Below are 20,253 nucleotides of genomic sequence, written 5' to 3' on the forward strand. Positions count from 1 at the left end.
CAGGTGTCGCCACCTTCTGGGCCCACCTTTACTGGGTCAGAGCTCAGCTTCTACTGGCCTCGCCTGCATCCCAGCATTTCTGTGATTGCTTTTGTGCATTTTTTATATCCCCTGAGGCAGGCTTCAGCCCTGCCGCCTGCCCTGGATGTCCAAGTTATCCTCCAAAGTCCCAAATGTTATTTAGCTAGTGCTCTGGTTTCAAAGTCAGGTTTGAGTTATTGTCCCTTAACCTGCTTTCCCAATAAGCCTGTGATTTTATTGTGCATTTTTCGTAGAGCATAGGTTTTTCAAGAACACATACACTATGTTATAACAGAAACACTCACATTTAACTTTAGTGGAAGCATATACCTGATTATAGTTAAGTGTTACTAGTCGTTAAGTGGTAAATAAGGAAAAGATGAAACAGGTTTTGTCTTATTTCAACTTCTGAAGCGTATACCATCTCTGAGACACAGATAGTTGGGTGAACCGTTCTTTTCATATAGGGCTTTGGACTTTATGTTCACGGCCCCTTGGATGAAGATGTTCAATACATATTGATTAATATTCAATAAACATTCCTTGACTGCCCCTGGACCCAGACTTTCAAGGTTCATCTGTGCGTCTTTCCAGAGCATTCTGGTTCCATTCATTCTGAACACACGCGAACTTCTTCAGTAACATAACGCCCTCAGGGTTTATCCCTGTTGTCACAAATGGCAGGATTTCCTCCTTTCTCGTGACTGAGTAATGTTCCATTGGATATATATGTACCACATTTTCTCTATCCATTCATCCATCAGTGGACACTTAGATTGTTTCCATGTGTGATCAATCGTGGCCGTTTGCATCCTCGGCTGCCTGGCCCTTCTTCCCCTTGTACCCACTCTGTGAAGCCCTGGGAGAGTCCAGCTCTCCTGTGCTGCCCGAGCCTCTCCGGTCCCATCTGCCTAATGCTACAATGAATACGGGGGGTGCAGATCGCATCAAAATAGCGATGTTATTTCCTTTGGATATATACCCAGCAGTCGGATTGCTGGATCTTTTGGTAGTTCTGGCTTTAATTTTTTTGAGGAACTTCCATATTGTTTTCCATAGTGGCTGCAACAATTTACATTCCCACCAACAGTGCACAAGGGTCCCCTTTACTTCACTTCCTTGCCAACACTAATTATCTTGTGTTTTGTTTTTTGGTTTTTGGTTTTGGTTTTTGTTTTTGGTAACAGCCATTCTAATGAGCAGAAGCTCTTAATGTAGGGTTTGTGAAGATTTTAGAGAGGGCATGATTTCTTTGTGGCTCAAAAAAAATTTAAGAACCACTGGCATACGAAGATGCATGTCTACTTTTAAGTAATTAGAACATAACCAGAACAGCTCGTTTCCTCATCCTTATAAATATAGGTAGGAGAGCCTTGATAATCCTATTCTCAGAATAAGAAAATCAAAAAGTTTAGGGCTCATACAAAATTTAACTCTTTTCTCTGCCTGCTCGTGTGTGCTTATTGGTGTTTCTTGATGGATTACAAGTTCAAGTTTGAGGGTCTCAACTTTTGGAGAGTTGTGGTCCCCTTTAGGAATCTAATGATAAGTAGGAGTCCCAGAAAATGCCTACTGATCCAAAAAAATGCATAGAATTTCAGGAAGTGCTCAAATTGTTTGAGATCTGCCTGTAGATTCCTCATGTCAGACTCCAGTTTTGAGACAAGCAGAGATTTTTGTTGACTCAATATGTGAAGCGCTGTTAGCATTATCGTTTCATCTTTTAAGTTACTAATCTTAAGATATAAAGGGTGACTGACTGCCTTCTGTATCTCTGGGTTGAAGATTTTTGTTACAGTCACTTAAATTCTCAAAATCGGTCATGTGGAATCTGGTGTCCTATAACACCGTGTTTTGCTACAGCAAAGTAACTAAGACACTAGTGATGACATGGTAGTATCTTTTTTTTTTTTTTTTTTTACTTGCTGGTATTCTTTAATTGACTGTATCGAATATCTTGCCATTTTACAGGAAGAAGAAGAAGCCCAAGCGAAGGCTGATAAAATTAAGATGGCATTGGAAAAACTAAAGGAGGCCAAGGTCAAGAAGGTAAAATATGAATCGTTTTGCACAACAAAGCTGAATGAATGACGTTTTAGGGTGCTTAATGATTAAAAAATTAAAATTGCAAGTGCTGCTTTCCAAATAGTTGTAATTTTTCAGAAGAAAGATAAATTACATAGTTATTCTTTCTATGACATCAGTTAGCTCATTTGTCATTAATAAATAGGGGACCTATATTAGTATAAATGTAGAAGAGTTCAAGTCTCTATATCCAGGGCTCCCTCCCACCCAAGATACCCTCTCTGGTTCTGCTCAGCAATTAGTTATTAGCAGGTGGCGCCACCTTCTGGGCCCACCTTTACTGGGTCAGAGCTCAGCTTCTACTGGCCTCGCCTGCATCCCAGCATTTCTGTGATTGCTTTTGTGCATTTTTTATATCCCCTGAGGCAGGCTTCAGCCCTGCCGCCTGCCCTGGATGTCCAAGTTATCCTCCAAAGTCCCAAATGTTATTTAGCTAGTGCTCTGGTTTCAAAGTCAGGTTTGAGTTATTGTCCCTTAACCTGCTTTCCCAATAAGCCTGTAATTTTATTGTGCATTTTTCGTAGAGCATAGGTTTTTTAAGAACACATACACTATGTTATAACAGAAACACTCACATTTAACTTTAGTGGAAGCATATACCTGATTATAGTTAAGTGTTACTAGTCGTTAAGTGGTAAATAAGGAAAAGATGAAACAGGTTTTGTCTTATTTCAACTTCTGAAGCGTATACCATCTCTGAGACACAGATAGTTGGGTGAACCGTTCTTTTCATATAGGGCTTTGGACTTTATGTTCACGGCCCCTTGGATGAAGATGTTCAATACATATTGATTAATATTCAATAAACATTCCTTGACTGCCCCTGGACCCAGACTTTCAAGGTTCATCTGTGCGTCTTTCCAGAGCATTCTGGTTCCATTCATTCTGAACACACGCGAACTTCTTCATCATTCTTTGCTGTTCTCTGCATGTGCTCAAACTCCGTGATCAATCGTGGCCGTTCTACATCCTCGGCTGCCTGGCCCTTCTTCCCCTTGCACCCACTCTGTGAAGCCCTGGGTCAGTCCAGCTCTCCTGTCCTGCCTGAACCTCTCTGGTCCTATCTCTCTCCCACTAATCTGGAAAACTGCTTCTACCTCGTCCTCTCTTTTAAAACCGCTAATACCGATCTCCTCATCCACATTCCCTCATCTAATGGCGTTGCTGCCCTGAAAAAGTAGAAGATATCAACGGAAAGGCGCCACGAGCTCCCAACACACTTACCTGCCTGCCTGCCTTCACCTGTGACACAGAACCCACAGTCTTTCCCGTCGTCACGTTTCTGAGGCCAGCCTGTCCTTGTGTGCTTCAGTTTCCATCCTCTCTTCTTGTCCCTTCCCGGCTCAGAAGCCTCCAGTGGCATCTGTCTCACACAGTAAAGCCCAAATCCTCACACAATCCTAAATTCCTCTACGATCTGGCTGCCCATCTCCCACCACTCTCTCCCTCACTCGCCCTCTTCTACTACCTGGTCCTCAAATGCTGTGGGCACATCCTCACCTTGGGACCTTTGCTCTTTGCGGTCCCTCTGCCTGGAAAGCTCTCCCCCAGATTCCAGTGTGTCTTCTCTGTCCCTCCTTTAGGTCCTTTCAGTCACCTGCCCAGTGAGGCCCTCCCCATCTGACGTGACAGACGTGCACCCCCAATACTCTGCCCTTCTCCTCAGCGCCTATCACCTTCCAACACACTATCTACCTTTCACGTTTATCACATTTACTGCCTACATCCCCTCCACACACCTATAGAAATTCCTCCAGGGATTTTGTGTTTTCCTCACTGACGCATCTCCATCTTAGAACAGATGCTAGGGAGATAAAGAGGTGAACCAGTCAGACGAAGTCCCTGCTTGTGGGCAGTTAAATTCTAGTTGGGGGAGAAAAGAGCTTCAAAGAAAATAAAGCAAGAAGGGGTGATAGTGCCCAAGCAAGCCACTGGTTGTTTATAAAATGAGGCCCACAGTGGATATTTTTTCAGAGGGGAAATGAAAGAGAAGTTGATTCTTAGATAAAAAGGTATCTAACAGCTGGCGTATTCAGTCTGTTTGCTTCGACTAGAGGTTAAGAGAACAAGGAAGAGCAGCTGTTTCCTCCTATATCTCAGAAAAGGAGACGACGTGGCCATGATTTAGTCGAGGTGAATTGTAGCAGTAAACACAAAGCAAAACCTGCCTTCATTCAACAAAGATGTGACAGAGAAAAGCCGCTCCCATCAGTGGGAAAGGAAAATGAAGCCAGTTTGTATATCTGTTCTGATTTCAGATGCTCCAAATGTATTTCTTAAAACAAAAGCCTGTGTGTGGCACAGAACTTTAAGACAATAATTGTGACATGTTCATACATCAGTGAAGTAACTAATTGGGTTACTGAGAGATATATTCACACAGAATCTATGATGTGCTTTTCAAAGAGAGAAATCAAGTCTGTCTGAAGTGCCTTGCCCTCCAGTGCTCTGTGGTTTGTTGACATCATTTTGGATTATAAATGTACACATCTGGCGGGACAAAGCTTTCGGAAGTAGAAACACAACCAGAGTCACTTGTTAATTTTGTTTGTTTGTTTGTTCGTTAGTTTCAAAGCACTGTGACAAAGGAGAACCATTGCATTTGTAAATTTGATTGTAGAAGAAGAAAATACTGTAAATGATTTGAGGCTAGGATATTCTTATATTTAACAGCTTGCAAAAGAACAAGACATCATAAAAACTATAAAATCTTTACCATGATGGGTTAGAAAGGGGAAGTTTCTTCTTTCTTGAATCATTCTATCCTATATCACACAGCATGAATGTAAAAAATACTTAGTTTGCTAAACCACATGACTCATTTAGCGGTGTTATGTGTTGATGGAGATACTCTTCAGCTTGCAAATGTGATGGAAGCTGTGAAGAATCGTAAATATGATTTCTTCTTGCTAAAAGTCACCAGCCTTCTCTAGTTTTTTTTTTTTATTGCCTAAGTTTTATAATTGTGGACATTCATAACTACATGTGGATTAAATTTAGTTTGCTATTTCAGCCAAAAAACAAAACAAAACAAAAACCCTTTCATCATTGTCAAATTATGTGGTCTAGTTTTTTTTCTCTATATATAAAAACAAAAGAAAGCATCAACATGTTTTATTTTCTCAAGAATTCCTGAGCAAGGATGAAATGTGGTCAAACATCCTTAATTTTTCCATCAGGAAGATTAAGTACTAACGTTGGCAGAGTTTCTTAGGACGTGTAGCTACTTCATAGCACTGGTTCTTAGCAGACAGCAACGGGTGTACCTTCTACAGAAACTAAATCATAGTAAAGACTACTATTTGAGGAATTTCTGTTTTCCCATGCAGCCCTCCATGCCTCGTTTCTCAGGTGAGATGAATGCATCGTTGGCACTCAGATGCTTGAGCCTATCATTTTAAATACATCGAAAGACAAACATATGAAAAAATAACAACTCTCCAACTAGAAGTTTCTAGGCTACTGGTTTTCGAGGGGAAAAAAGTGTTTTTCAGACAAGGCTGAATTTCACTGGTCCCAGGAGGAGGAAAGGCACTTTTACTGCCCCCGTTTCTACATTTTGACTGGGTAGAGGAGCACCACATTAAGCTTGAACTTGTGGTCCTTGCCTGCTGCTCACCCAGATTTTTATCACCACCCACACACACCGTTGGTTGCTATCGGCAACTCTGCATAACAATCCACAGGAACTGAACCTTCACTCTGTTAACTACAGAATGTTTTCTAGATCAGATTAGAGGGAAACGAGACAGGAGGGGCAGTTTCCCAGCTGTTCAGAACCTGACCCAGACTTTTGGGGAGGAAGAAGTATTACCACTTGTATGTCCTCTCTCTCCAGTCAATCTGATCACTATTTAAATAATGTCAAGATTCATTTGCGAGTTACCGGGACCAACTCTGGGCAAACAGGATAGGCAGAACTTCTTTTTAGTTGTTACACACTTCTCTTTTCAAGTTAAAATAGAAATTTAAGCAAGAGTATCAGGTGGTTCTGTTTGATGATGTTGGTTCTGGTTGGCAATGTTGTTTCTAGGATTTCTCTGCTGGCTCTGTGTGTAATAGTTTGGGGCACCACAAGCTGGAGGTGGGGCAGTGATGGTCTGGAAGGAGAAAGGCAGCACCTCCTCCCTCCATTTTGTTCAAAGATAGATCTAACTTGATTGACTCTAATTAGACAAATTCCCTCTTATTTAGGTAAGATCAGTGTGTAATAACTTAGGGCCTCGTGGGCACATTTCCACTGTTCCCTTTGAAGAGCAGATGTATAGCACCAGTGTAACCTATAGCACTCATAAATAGCAAACTACCGTAAGTTAAAATGTGCTGTAAATACACACACATTGAAGAAAACCCAAATCCTAGCTGCCTTACTTCATGAATTAATTCTGTTATATTGCACCAGAATTGTGATCTATCTTGCAGATCAGAGGTTTAATAGCTTTGACACGTTGTCTGGGAAAAGCCAGTGAAATCCTATGTCCTTATCGAAGATGAGTAAATGCCACTTTCCCTAAACCCTTCAGATTTGGAATGAGATAACTACCAATTTGACCGTGAATTCTGTCCAGTAGAATTTGTACAAATAGAACGAAAAGTCAATTGCCTGCAGGCTTCCTTAATAGCTTGCTTCTCAGTCTACAGTCATTTTGCTGGATCCACCACTAATCGCAAACGTGTTCTGCTGAGACACAACCTTCCTCTCAGTAAGACCCCTCAGTGACACCATGTCTCTGTGTACTCCTGACCTTCAAAGAATTGTGGACTAACCAACTTGGTCTTACCTGGTCTTAGAACTCTTGGGTTGCATGAAATGAGACCCAACTCCATCTAAGCAAAAGAGAAGAATTTATTATACAGATGCAGGCTTGGCTTTCAATCAAGAAGTGCTTCTGGGCTCCAGAATGAACCCAAATGAGTAACAGAAAGATGTCAGGAAAACAGGAAGTCAGCACTTCTTTGGTTCTATTTGTCTTCCTTCTCCCTCACCAGAGTGCAGAGTCTCTGAGGCCTGGGCAAAGACTTTGTTTGTATGTTTTTCTATTTTTGTGAAATGGCTTCTCCACTTCTATATTCCTAATACCTTAAATAAGTGCTCAGCACGTGAGTGAGTTCATATGGAGTTAGATGGTGGGACATATTCTTACTCAAATTCACAGAAGCAATAGCAACACTGAAGCAATAATGTTGAAACCTTAATCTTGGTGGCCTTCTTCGGTTTCTGAAATTTAGTGGCTGCTCTGTGACTTTATCCTCAGCTGGTTGTCAAGGTGCACATGAATGATAACAGCACGAAGTCGCTGATGGTGGATGAGCGGCAATTGGCCCGAGACGTGCTAGACAACCTTTTTGAGAAAACCCATTGTGACTGCAGTGTAGACTGGTGTCTTTATGAAACATACCCAGAACTACAGATTGGTAAGTCCCGTCCCCAGCTATAGGCTGGAGTTCAAAACCTGTGGGTTTGCTTTTTTATGGGTTTTGATCTGTTATTAAGAAGAGTTTGGTTCAAGACTATCAAGACTTCCCATACCTTCCTTCCCTTCTGTCAGATTCAGTTCTTGCCTCTTCATTTCTTTGTAGGGGAGAGATTCACATTATAACAGGTGGCCAGACCTTGGACGATGTAAGCATTATTATTGCCACTTCTGGAAAGGAAAGAGATACAGGATTATATTTCTTAATGCGCACTTAGCTAGTTGAGCAGATTGTGGGAGGGCCTGGGTATCTGTCAGCTAATGTCCTTTGGAGCTCGCTTTTTAAAACTGTACTGTAACTCTGGCTCATATCACTGTTCATTTCCCATTTCTCCATCCTACTTGCCTCATGTCTGACAGTTTGTCTAGTAGAAGAGGCTTGGCCCCAAAGAGCAAAGGACACTTGATAGAAATTGCTAGAGTAAAAAAAAAAAAAAGGAAAAAAAGCAATTAAAGAAATACTTTGTTATTTCTCATTCTTAATGTCACTCATAGAACGATTGTCTTCAAGAAGAGCTTGGTGGTATGTAGGATTGCCTGTTTTGGAAGATTTCAGTGAAATTTTTTTTCTGGAGGAAATGGCCTATACTGAAATAACCTCTTTAAGTTTTCTTCAACTCTCTGAGTCAAACAGAAAAATGAAAGCCTTCCTTTATGTTTAGGTTTGGTTCCACTATTCATATATTGTTTTTAGAGTTTAAGGAATGACGTCTTAGAGTACTTGTTGAATAGCTGACAATTTCATTCAAAGGTGTTTAAAACAATTATTGCCTTATTGTCCTCTTTACAGATAGGATGTTTACCTCCACCTGGAACTAGCTATAGTCAAAAATGCTAATATGGAAAAAAGTCCAATGGCTTACTGTTATCACTATATTGTAGGTTCATCTGCCTTTTTTTTTTTTTTTTGGAACTAAGTTGAAGACCTGACACTGAAGAATGAATATAACAGGCATGTTACAATGTGAGATCGTGTAAGACTTAGGAATTTCTAAAAACCAGTGAGAAGTATGAGGCATTGTGCTTAACTTAGTATTAACTTATCTCTCTGCTGGAAACCTTGATGTATTGGGTCTGAAAGAATGCTTTTTCTTGTTTCATCAGAAAGGTTTTTTGAAGACCACGAAAATGTTGTTGAAGTCTTATCAGACTGGACAAGAGACACAGAAAATAAAATGATATTTTTGAAGAAAGAGGAAAAATATGCTGTATTTAAAAATCCCCAGGTAAGATAACTTGTATATTCTTAAACTATGTAGTGGTTTGGAGTGTGGAAGATGTTTTTAATGTCACCTGTGTGCTAACCGCATCATTCATTATCTCATAAAATATCACAAATATATCCTTTCAAAGAAACACAAACTCAACTCTTAGGCCATGTGTAAAGTAAGAGCAATTTCATTGACCGTTCTACTCAGAACCTTCCCAGACTGTGGGAAACCCAGAATGAAATTGGTAGACTTAGTGACTGTAGAAGTCCTCAGACAAGATAAAATGAGTAGAAGCTGTGAGGACAATGCCACGAATGGAATTGGTTGACTCAGAAGTTACTAAACTGCCTCAGTTTCTCACGATGAAAAGAAACTGATCCCAGGAGGCCCAGATCAGAAGAAGCCCAAATTTATTATTCCTCTCTCTGTATAGAAGTGCATGCAAAGGCCTGGCCCAGGCCACCATTCCTGGAGAACAATGTGCTGTCTGACAGTCACATTGTTCTGCATGGCAAATGACATCTCTGTGCCCTGAGGAAACAAGGTGGGTATTCTCATAGGTCTGCACATGTAGATCCCTAGAGGGCCTGAAAGTTCAGATTCTGTCTTTCTCCTTGGAATCTGCATTCAAGACTTCAAGGTCAGTTGGTTCTTGGCCTACCCATAATATACAAAAGATGGAATAGCATTTTCAGCTTGACTGAGAGAGAGTTTATCTGGCCCAGAATATCAGTTCTTCTGGAAAATTACTCAACTATACAAAACTATGCAAAATTTCATGTTTAAAATCCCAATACTGAATCTTTAATAAAATGTCTTCTACAAATGATTTATCTCTGGGATAAGTCTAGGGAGGAAGGTAGTAAAATTAATGCAAAGAGAGGCTTTCGGCTCAAATATCGGAAACAAGAGTTAGCGAAGATTTGGGGACATCAGTGGTGTGCTTATGCAGGCATAAATACAAGGCACCCGTTTCCACTGATGACTGCAAAAGTGATGTTACTCACCAGTCTCAAGTGTCACCTGCTGACTATGTGGCCTTGGCATACTTTCCGATGTTTAAATTTAGCTTCTTCATTTGCACAATGGTGGTACCCCTGCACTTCCCACCTCAAGGGATCAAATCCGGCCTGAATCCACTTGCTACATTGTGATGTGTAAAAGTTGAGTGGTTTGACCCCACCTGAAATTCAGCAGTCATCTCTAAAAAAGTTATCTATAATAAATATGTATGGAGAGAAACCAGATTCTGCAAAGTTTTGGACCCAGAGATTCCTAATTACAAAGGAATTCCACTGGTCTATACTTTGGGAGGTAATAACAGATCACCTCCTTTTTAAATAAAGAAATACAAAGCAATGAGTTCCCCTACTGGTTGTTATTGTGCCCTGTTCAATTTAAGAGACTCGTCAGCTCTCTGGGACAGTCGCTGTTTTAGCTTCACTCCCAAGAGGCAAGAACCATGTGTGAGCCTAACTCCGAATCTTGGTGGAGATCTTAGGTGATTTGTGGTTCTTTAAAGCCAATGCTGAAATCTGAGTGCATAGATACTGCCATCATCTGTCACTGGGGATCGCTTGGTCGTGACAACAGAAACTGCTCTAACTAGAATTTTTCAGCATGGTTATTGAAAGGATACAGAGGAGTGAAGGATGGGACACATGTCTGGGGATCTCAGGGGCTTGTGCTAAAAATAGAACATTGTGGGGACCACGGCCAGGAGCGTCTTGGTCCCAGCCCTCCCTCAGGCCTCTGTCTCTCTGTATCACTCTGTCCCTCGACAGACTGTGTCCTTCCTCTCCCTCTCGGCAGCCTCCCTGCCTGCGTTCACGCGCCTCTTCCCACACAGCCCCTTATGGCCAACTTCAAATGGTGGCTTCGTCTGTGAATGGACATCAAACTTCTGTGCTTGCAAACCCCTAAAAGAACTTCGGAAAACTATGTACCACCTCACACATTCCTCGGTTTTTTAACAAAAGTTTAAGTAAATGCAAATAATGCAGTGTGCAGCATGATACCTTTCAATGTTTTAAAAAGCCATCCGATGAAATCTACCATTCCATGGCAATGCCATTGCCATCAGCATCTACTATAGAAGCACATGAGTAAGCTTCTTTAAATTTTCTTTTTTAGAGCAGTTTTAGGTTCACAGTGAGGAAGGGAGTGGCTGCGTGAGAGTCAGAACAGGAACCCTCTTGCCCAGGCGGTACTGCCTCTTTTGGGGAAAGTGGGTTGGGGCAGTAGAACTTCACCATCCTAGTAAAAGCAGCCTTATTTGAGAAGCAGCCTAGGTGCTCAGTCTGGTTGTTACTGGGAAGGTTCCTCTTCCAGGCCGATCACAGTCGTAGGTGGTCTGCTCCCCGCAGATTCGTGCCAGGTGTTCACATGGATGTCAGCCATGACTGTGACCCAATGGATTTTGTTTTCCCAGTTATGCTGACATGTAGCCCTACTGTGCAAAGACCGATGACACTGCCTGGAACCAAAAGAGATTGCTAAGGGCTGAGGACTTTGTCCGCAGAGGGAGATACATACCTGTCAGTGTTAATATTAGCCATTCTTCTTGCTAGGAGCTTGAGAATCTATTTTTCAGAGAAGATATTGGTAAAATCAATTAACATAAGGTTGCTAGCTTACTGGGTTGCTTTTTTATTTTTTTAATAAAAGCTATTATTTTTCTGACTTTGAAAATAATATCAATTTCTAGTTTTTTTCAATTATAGTTGGCATTTAATATTATATTAGTTTCAGGTGTACAGCGTAGTGATTAGACATTTATATAATTTACAAAGTGATCCCCGCCCCCAATGAGTCTAGTACCCGCCTGGTACCATACATAGTTACTACAATATTATTGACTATAAAAAAAAATACACTATACTTGATATTCTCATAACTATTTTTTAACTACCAATTTGTGCTTCTTAATCCCTTCTCCTTTTTCATCCAATTCCCTGATACCCCTCCCATCTGGCAACTTAATGTTCTGTATCTATGAGTCTGTTTCTGTTTTCTTTGTTTGTTCATTTATTTTGTTCGTTAGAGTCCACATGTAAGTGAAATCATGTGACATTTATATTCCTCTGTCTGACTTATTTCACTTAGCATAATACCCTTTAGGTCCATCCATGTCATTGCAAATGGTAAGATTTCATCTTTTTCTATAGCCAAGTAATATTCCATTGTATATATATGTACCATCTTTTCTTCATCCAATTGTGTATCGAAAGGCACTTAGGATGCTTCCATATCTTGGCTATTGTAAATAGCTCCACAGTGAATGTAGGGATACATATATCTTTTTGAATTAGTGTTTTGGATTTCTTTGGATCCAAATGAAATTGCTGGGTCATAGGTACTTCTATTTTTAGTTTTTTAAGGACCCTCCATATTGTTTTCCATAGTGGTTGCACCAATTTGCAGTCCTGCCAACAGTGCATGAGGGTTCTCTTTTCTCCACATCTTCTCCACCATTTGTTGTTTGTTGATTTATTGATGATAGCCATTCTGAAAGGTGTGAGGAGATATCTCATTGTGGTTTTCATTTGCATTTTTCTGATGATTATTGACATTGAGCATCTTTTTATGTCTATTGGCCATCCGTATGTCCTCTTTGGAGAAACATCTATTCAGGTCCTCTGACCACTTTTTAATTGGATTGTTTGTTTGTTTTGGTGTTAGGTTGTATGAGTTCTTTATGAATTTTGGATGTTATCCCCTTATCAGATGTATCACTGGTGAATATTTTCTCCCATTCAGTAGGTTGTCTTTTCATTTTGTCGATTGTTTCCCTTGTTGTACAAAAACTTATAAATTTGATATAGTCTCATTTTTTTTTCTTTCCATTGCCTGAGGGGATATATCGGGAAAAAATATTACTAAGAGCAATGTCAGAGAGTTTACTGCCTTCTAAGAGTTTTATGGTTTGGAGTCTTTATATTTAAGTCTTTACTCAATTTTGAGTTTATTCTTGAATGATGGTCATGTTTCATTTTTTTTTTCCCCGTGTATCAGTTCAGTTTTCCCAACACCATTTATTGAATAGACTGCCTTTACCTCCATTGTATATTCTAGCCTCCTTCGTCATAGATTAATTGATTTTATAGGCATGGGTTTATTTCTGGGCTCTCTGTTCTGTTCCATTGATCTGTGTCTGTTTTTATGCCAGTACCATTCTGTTTTGATTACTGTAACCTTGTAGTATAGTTTGATATAAGCATGATATTGCCGCCAACTTTGTTCTTCTTTCTCAAGATTGCTGTGACTATTTGAGGGCTTTTGTGGTTCCGTATAAATTTTAGGATTATTTGTTCTAGTTCTGTGAAAAATGCCGTTGGTATTTTGATAAGGATTGCATTGAATCTATAGATTGTTTTGGGTAGTATGGACATTTTAACAGTGTTAATTCTTCCTATCCATGAGGACAGTATATGCTTTCGTTTATTTGTATCTTCTTCAGTGTCTTGTAATTTTCCGAGTACAGGTCTTTTACCTCCTGGGTTAGTTATTTCTAGGTATTTTTTATGCAATCATAAATGAGATTGTTTTCTTAATTTCGCTTTTTGACAGTTCATTATTTGTGCATAAAAATGTAACTGATTTCTGTATATTAATTTTATGTCCTGATACTTTACTAAATTCATTTATTAGTTCTAATAGGTTTTTGGTGGAATCCTTAGAGTTCTCTGTATATAGTATTATGTCACCTGCAAATAATGACAGTTTTACTTCTTTTACAATTTGGATGCCCTTTATTTATTTTCCTTGTCTGGTTGCTGGACTAGGACTTCCAATACTATGTTGAATAGAAGTGGTGAAAGTGGGCTCCTTGTCTTGTTCTTGATCTCAAGGAAAACACATTTAGTTTTTTCCCATTGAGTTTGACGTTAGCCGTGGGTTTGTCATATATGGCTTTATTATGTTGAGGCAGTTTTCTTCTGTTCCCACTTTGCTGGAAGTTTTTATCATAAATGGATGCTGGATTTTGTCAAACACTTTTTCTGCATCTGTTGATAAGATCGCATGATTTTTATCCTTCATTTTATTAATGTGAGATATTATGTTAATTGATATGTGGATATTGAACCAACCTTACATCCCAGAAATAAATCCCACTTGACTATGGTGTATGATCTTTATAATGTATTGCTGAATTCAGTTTGCTAATATTTTGTTGAGTATTTTTGTATCTGTGTTCATTGGAGATATTGGCCTATAATTTTCTTTTTTGGTAATGTCTTTGTGTGGTTTCAGAATCAGGGTAATGGTGGCCTCGTAAAATAAGCTTGGGAGGCTTCCCTCCTCTTAAATTTTTTGGAATAGTTTGAGAAGGATAGGTGTTAATTCTTCTTTGAACGTTCAGTAAAATTCACCTGTGAAGCCATCCAGTCCAGGGCTTTTGTTCGTCGGGAGTTTTTGATTCAACTTCATTAGTAGTAATCAATCTGTCCAGATTTTCTGTTTCTTCTTGATTTAGTCTTGGAATATTGTATGTTTCTAGGAACTGATCCATTTCTTCCAGATTGTACAATTTGTTGGCATATAATTGCTCGTAGTATTTTCTTATAATCCTTTATGTTTCTGAGGGTTCAGTTGTCACTCCTCCTCTTTCATTTCTGATTTTATTTATTTAGGTCCTCTCTTTTTTTCTTGATGAGTCTGGTTAAAGGTTTATCAACTTTGTTTATCTTTTCAAAGAACCAGCTCTTGGTTTCATTGATCTTTTGTATTTTTTAAAACTATATTTCATTTATTTCTGCTTATATTAATTTATTGTTTTTAAAAAGTTAAAAAATGTAAGAGAGAATATTTAAATCACCCATGATCCCATACTTCAAGAGTAATCACTATTGATATTTTAGGCAATTTTCATTCCATTGTTTGTTCTGTTTCTTAACCGAAATTTGGTGGTAGTTGTGGTTTACCAGTTGGCTGCTCGAGTGAAGAGCAGTGAAAGAAACACAACTTCATTCTTCCTCTCAGGTGTAGACAGCCACTGTGGGAGAAAATAACCTCATGGCTTTGTTCCTCCATTCCTTCCCAGCCTTCCTCTCTCACCAAGATTTATCTTTGACCACCCAGGACCAGGCCTATCTGGAAGAAAAGTATACAGTAATCACATTTATGGTTCCCATTGTGGACTACTATTTTAAAGGAAAGTCTGCCCTTGGTTTCAGTGTCCTAGATCCTCTCATCAGCCAGTGTGGACGTATGTAGTAGGGTTTGATGCATAAAAACAACCTCAGAATCCCAGTGGCTTACAGCAGCAGACATTTCATCTCTCCTGGGTCTGCAGATCATCTGTCCTTGGCTCTGGAATGTGAGTCGAATTCAGGTAGATCTACATGGCTTTTATTGTTCTCAGGCCAGTAGCCACCTGTGACACATTCTCATGGCGATGGCGAGAGTACAGGAGAATGAGAAGAAACGACACAGCATCTCAAGTCTTCTGCTCAAAACTGATGCACTGACCCTTCTACACACATTCTGTTGGCCCACGCATGTCACAAGTGGGGCAGGGAAATAAGCTCTGCCCATTCTAGTGGAGGCACTGCACAGTCACCTGACCATGTGCATTGGGTGTATTCTGATACAGGGATGAAGAGGAGAATTGGGAGCGGTGGTCTGGTTTCATCAGGTGTGCTTTATTAATCCTCACCTCTACCCAGACTGGTTAATCCGTGGTGGTACAAAGATACCCAGTATTTAACTATTTCTGGGCCTTTGTACATGCTTTCCCTTCTGCCTCAAATGCTCTCCTTATTCCCTTTTCCCTATCTGAACATTGAACATCTTTCAAGGTCTAATTCAAACTTTGACCTCCTATGTAAAGCCTTCCTTTACCATCTTGGTCCACAGTGACTTCTTCCTCTTGGAAAACCTGTAGAGCTTGGTTTATTTTGAATGTATGCAGTATCTTGTATAGCCCCATCTATAAATACATGTATATTTATCTGTCCATTTATCTTCTCAATGTGATAGAAATCTTCTTAAGAACAGAGATATTTAAAATGTAACAGGTACTCACAAATATTTATTTATAGACTGATAACTATTTTGCTTGATTTACTCTTTATTCCAAGAAGGTGGTATTTTTAAAAAGCAATGTATTTGCTCTGTTTCTTTCCTATCCAGCTGTCCCCAAATCTTGCATTTTCAGAAGCTCTTACTAAAGGGAGCAAGCTGTGACTGAAAGTCTCATTTCCCATTTTAAAGTTCTCTTATTATTCAACTCAGATGTCCACAGTTTCCTTTTGGAACAGATGATGAATTAACTTTTTGAGTGCTGCTGGCTTTTTGAGAGCCACCCAAATCGAGTTAGCTGACCACATGACAGGCGAACCACAGTCCCGGCCCAGCCACAATCAGCCCTTTCTCAGGACCGCCCGCCCCGGTCGCCAGTTCACATGTATTTTGTTTTTTTTTTTGAGTTTTCCCTAAAATAAAATCACAGTGTAGCACTGTCACTTGGAAGGAAAGAAAAGTTATTTAGAAGCTGAAAAAGTGAGAGGGATTTCAGAGAAAAGTCTCAGAGAAAGACACAGCTGCAGATGCTGACACTTTAGGATAACCTCATAAAATGGGCCCTTCACAGTTTAGAAAGGCCCGTCCCTTGTCTGTCCCTACAGAGGATGACACGTGCTCTCCTTTTCCCAGATGGTGATGAAAAGCACGTACCATAGAGTCTTCTTTGTGTTTTCCATTCATTCTTGCAACTCATACAGGATTCAAATTTCTAGGATTCTCAAGCACTCTCCAGCAGCACTCAGGGTCTGCAGTCACACTTATGACCAGGCCATCTCATATTTTTATTGTGGTAAAATATACATAACATAGAATTTACCATTTTAATCATTTTAAACCATATAGTTTAGTGGCATTAAGTATATCTACACTGTCATGCTGGGTTCTCTGCTATGGCACTTAGAGCTGAGAAAGTTATGAAAAACTCAGAGCTCTGGCACTCACTGGCCTTGAGCACATTACTTAATCTTTCTGTTTCCTGATCTATAAAATAAAATTTGCAAAATTAGGATATCTCCTAGAATGCTATGTTATGGGGTTCTTTGAAGAATGAAATGAAAATCATACCCGTAAGGCCTTAGCATAGAGTTCTAGCAGGTAGTATATATTATCTATTATGATTAGTCATAGTCTTCAAGCCACACATGTAGAATTAAAATAGATTCTGAACCCAAATGACAATCACACTAAGTCACAACACACTGTCTTTTCAAATAACAAGTAAAAGTTAGAAGTCTTGAAAACATATTAAAAGATAATTCAATAAGAACTATCGAAGGAATTGTACTTATTTCCACTATTTAAGTTAGCAAATCACCATTTTTATACCTTCTGTTTCTAGGAGATATCCTAATTCTGCAAATTTTCTTTGCCTACAGTTTGCTTCCTAACTTTCTGTCCGATACGCTCTGTTCTTAAACTTCAGTATGAATAAAAATCATCCGGGAAGCATGTTGGAATGCAAATTAATAGGCACCACCCTGAAGATCCCAGATCAGTAGGTTGGGAGGCCAAGACTATGCATTTAGTTGAGCATCAAGGTAGTCTGGGGATCATGCTTGGAGAAATACTCCTAAGCTGTACAATTAAACATTGTCTATGGATGTGGTTCCATAGTGTAGTGGTTAACATGTCTGCTTTTCATGCAGAAGGTCCTGGGTCCATGCCCCAGTGGAGCCACACAGTCCATGGTCTAAGGCCATGCCACCCTGAACAAGCCCAATGTCTGATCTCAGAAGCTAAGCAGGGTCGGGCCTGGTTAGTACTTGGATGGGAGACCACTGAGAAAGACCAGGTGCTGTAGGCATAAATAATAAGAAAGGAAGGAAAGAAGGAGGGAAGGAAGGAAGAAAGAAAGAAGTATATTATATGTTCTAGTTTTAATATATTTTTTCATACATTATTTTACAAAACCCTTCATTTTCACATAAAAGACCTCAATACTTTAACTATGACATTGATCTCTCATAATAATCACTTTGTAGATTGATACTTCAGCTGTACTAATGATATAAAATGTAGCCTTTGGATCCTCTGATTTGAGGGGAAACTTATGAATTTAACATGTAGTTTTAGCTCTCATGTACTCAGTATTGACAAGATGATACATAGTTTAATACAAATCCTACTTAGAGATCATGGACCCATTTATGAGTGCTTTGAAACCATGGTCTTCCCTGCCTTTGTTTTGCTGGCTCTCTTTTGAGAAATGCTCTTTCTACTTCTTTCTATCCTTAGAAGTTTCCAAGTAGCACATTCTGTGTTGTGATTGACTCACACAGTTTTTTAAAAATTAAAATTAATTACCAACATTTAAAAAAGCCAGATGTCAAGCTTCTCTCGATAAGCCAGTACCTCTAGTCCATAGCTGCCTTGTGTTCCTACGAGGCATACAGCAGCCAGAGCAGATCCACTCCTGGACATGGGACATGGGCTCCACCTTCACTCCAGCCCCAGATTCTTATCGGTGCATTGAGATCTCCCAGTTTCCATCATTTGCCACCATGTTCTAGACCATGAAATTTAATAATCAAATGACATCGTATTCTTTGCTAGTGTTTTCAATCTTATGTTTGTCTCCTCATTGATTGTGTGCTAGGGGAGAAAAGGAAGGTTTTACTTCTGCCCAGCAATGCCGGCGTCAGCACTTGGTGAGGCCTTTGATAAGCACTTGGTTGACAGACAGCATTCGCTGTGGTTCTCAGTTTATTTCCCACAGATACGTCTTCTCTTTCCAGCAAGACCAGGAGTTCTTCGCGGTGGCTAGCGTAGAGATGAAGACTGACTGATCCGATCTTTTAATATTTTGTTTAGAATTTTTACTTGGATAACAAAGGAAAAAAAGAAAGCAAGGAAACAAATGAGAAGATGAATGCTAAGAACAAGGAATGCTTACTTGAGGTAAGTTTAATTTTGTGGAGTAGAAGAAAAGAGAAGGATGTTAACTGTATCTATTTTTAAATTATTTGCTTCTCAGAACAATGGGAGATTCTGAGACACACTGAAATTTCAACTTGGGGTTTTAAAATCAAATTATTACTAAATTATAGCTATTTAGATAATTAAACTGGTTCTTTAACAATTGTTAAAAAGTATGTCTTTGTATACTTTGTTCTTCGCGAAGTTGGATTAGTAATTTTTGACTAAAAGACTTATGAATCCACATAAAACTCATTTCCTAACATTTCATGTCTTTTATTACTTAAGAGCTCCACAGAAGTCAGATGTAAGAATTTCTAAATCTTCTTTTCGTCAAATTCTAAGATGTTCTTCCAGCAGCCAGGTGTTGTAGGAAGTGAGAGATTTGGAGTTAGGGACCTGATACAAGGTTGGCTCTGCCCGCTGAGGTTCGTGTGTTATTGGACAAGTCCAAAAACCTTGGTTTCCTGACTCGTATTGAATTATTACAGAGATCCAGGGAGGTAACGGAAGCAGTGTGTCAATTACTATACAGACGTCTGTGATTATCACTGTTCCGGAAGATCTTTTGATGACTGATTTTTTAAAACTCCTAACGAGTTTTCACATAATAACTATGCTAAAAGTAGATACATCTAGCAGATGCATGCTAGATCACAGGTCACAAATGGGCATGCTGGAACCCCAGACAGGTTTTTTTTTGCCCCTGACAATGTGTGGGCCTTAATTCTTGAGTTAGTAGATTTGGGCCTTCCCTTGAAAATGCAGAAGATCCGGTGATGCCTGGGCTCCATTCCCACCTGAGGCCATTTCACTGATGCCAAAGAGCGCCTGCTCCCATTCTCCAGGGTCCCACCCAGTCCCCAACACAGGCCCACCCAGCCCTGCTCCACTGGAGCAGGCACCAGAACCTTGCTGCGGTGCCCCAGATCCTGAAAACACGTTACAAGTTCCAGTTCTTGGCGCCAAGAGCACAGAGGGCATTTCCAAGAAGGCCCAACAGTGGGAATGGGGACATACTTTCTGCATTGCCAAACGGACTATAGATCGAGTCAGGAAGATAAGACATCACATCCCCAGCAGCGGGGAGATTCAAATGCTGAGCATTTCTAGCAGTGATGGAGACCAGCAGACATGGATGGGGAGTGAACAGTTTCCCAACAGGCATTTGTTTTCAATCCGTGCTTATCCACCAGCAGTCTGTAAGTCAGAGACCGGTTATGCCTCAATTCAGACTTCAGCAGTGTTTTAAAAGCTGCATGTGAACACAGATATTTCGTGGTATGCTATGAAAAATCAGCACTAACCTGCTTTCTACTTTGGTGCAAAAATCTAATTAAATTTAAGCGTTTATTGATTAGATGATATTAGCTAAATTTGGAAGAAACTGGGGGAAATGTAAATAAAAAATGTATGCTACCTCCACTACATATGAATTTACTTGAAGGATGCAAAGTTAAAAGTTATTCTGCCTTTATGAGACTGAATGAAAGGAGGTTGAGAGTTATTTAAAAAAAAAA

General features: G+C 39.7%; 1 protein-coding gene and 1 non-coding gene across 2 annotated transcripts in view; both read left to right on the forward strand.

Moving 5' to 3' along the window:
- APBB1IP (amyloid beta precursor protein binding family B member 1 interacting protein) overlaps positions 1-20,253 on the forward strand; it is a 109,137-nt gene that overhangs the window by 60,960 nt on the left and 27,924 nt on the right. Inside the window, exons 5-8 of the mRNA XM_006907016.3 lie at positions 1,993-2,070; positions 7,362-7,521; positions 8,685-8,806; positions 18,629-18,715. Of these exons, the coding sequence (XP_006907078.1) occupies positions 1,993-2,070; positions 7,362-7,521; positions 8,685-8,806; positions 18,629-18,715 (447 nt within the window). The remainder of the gene's footprint in view (positions 1-1,992; positions 2,071-7,361; positions 7,522-8,684; positions 8,807-18,628; positions 18,716-20,253) is intronic.
- Positions 17,422-17,494, forward strand: TRNAE-UUC. Its single transcript has one exon. It is a non-coding gene; the product is annotated as a tRNA-Glu (tRNA).

Source organism: Pteropus alecto, unplaced genomic scaffold (genome assembly GCF_000325575.1).
Source record: "Pteropus alecto unplaced genomic scaffold, ASM32557v1 scaffold11, whole genome shotgun sequence".
Classification (NCBI taxonomy): Eukaryota; Metazoa; Chordata; class Mammalia; order Chiroptera; family Pteropodidae; genus Pteropus; species Pteropus alecto.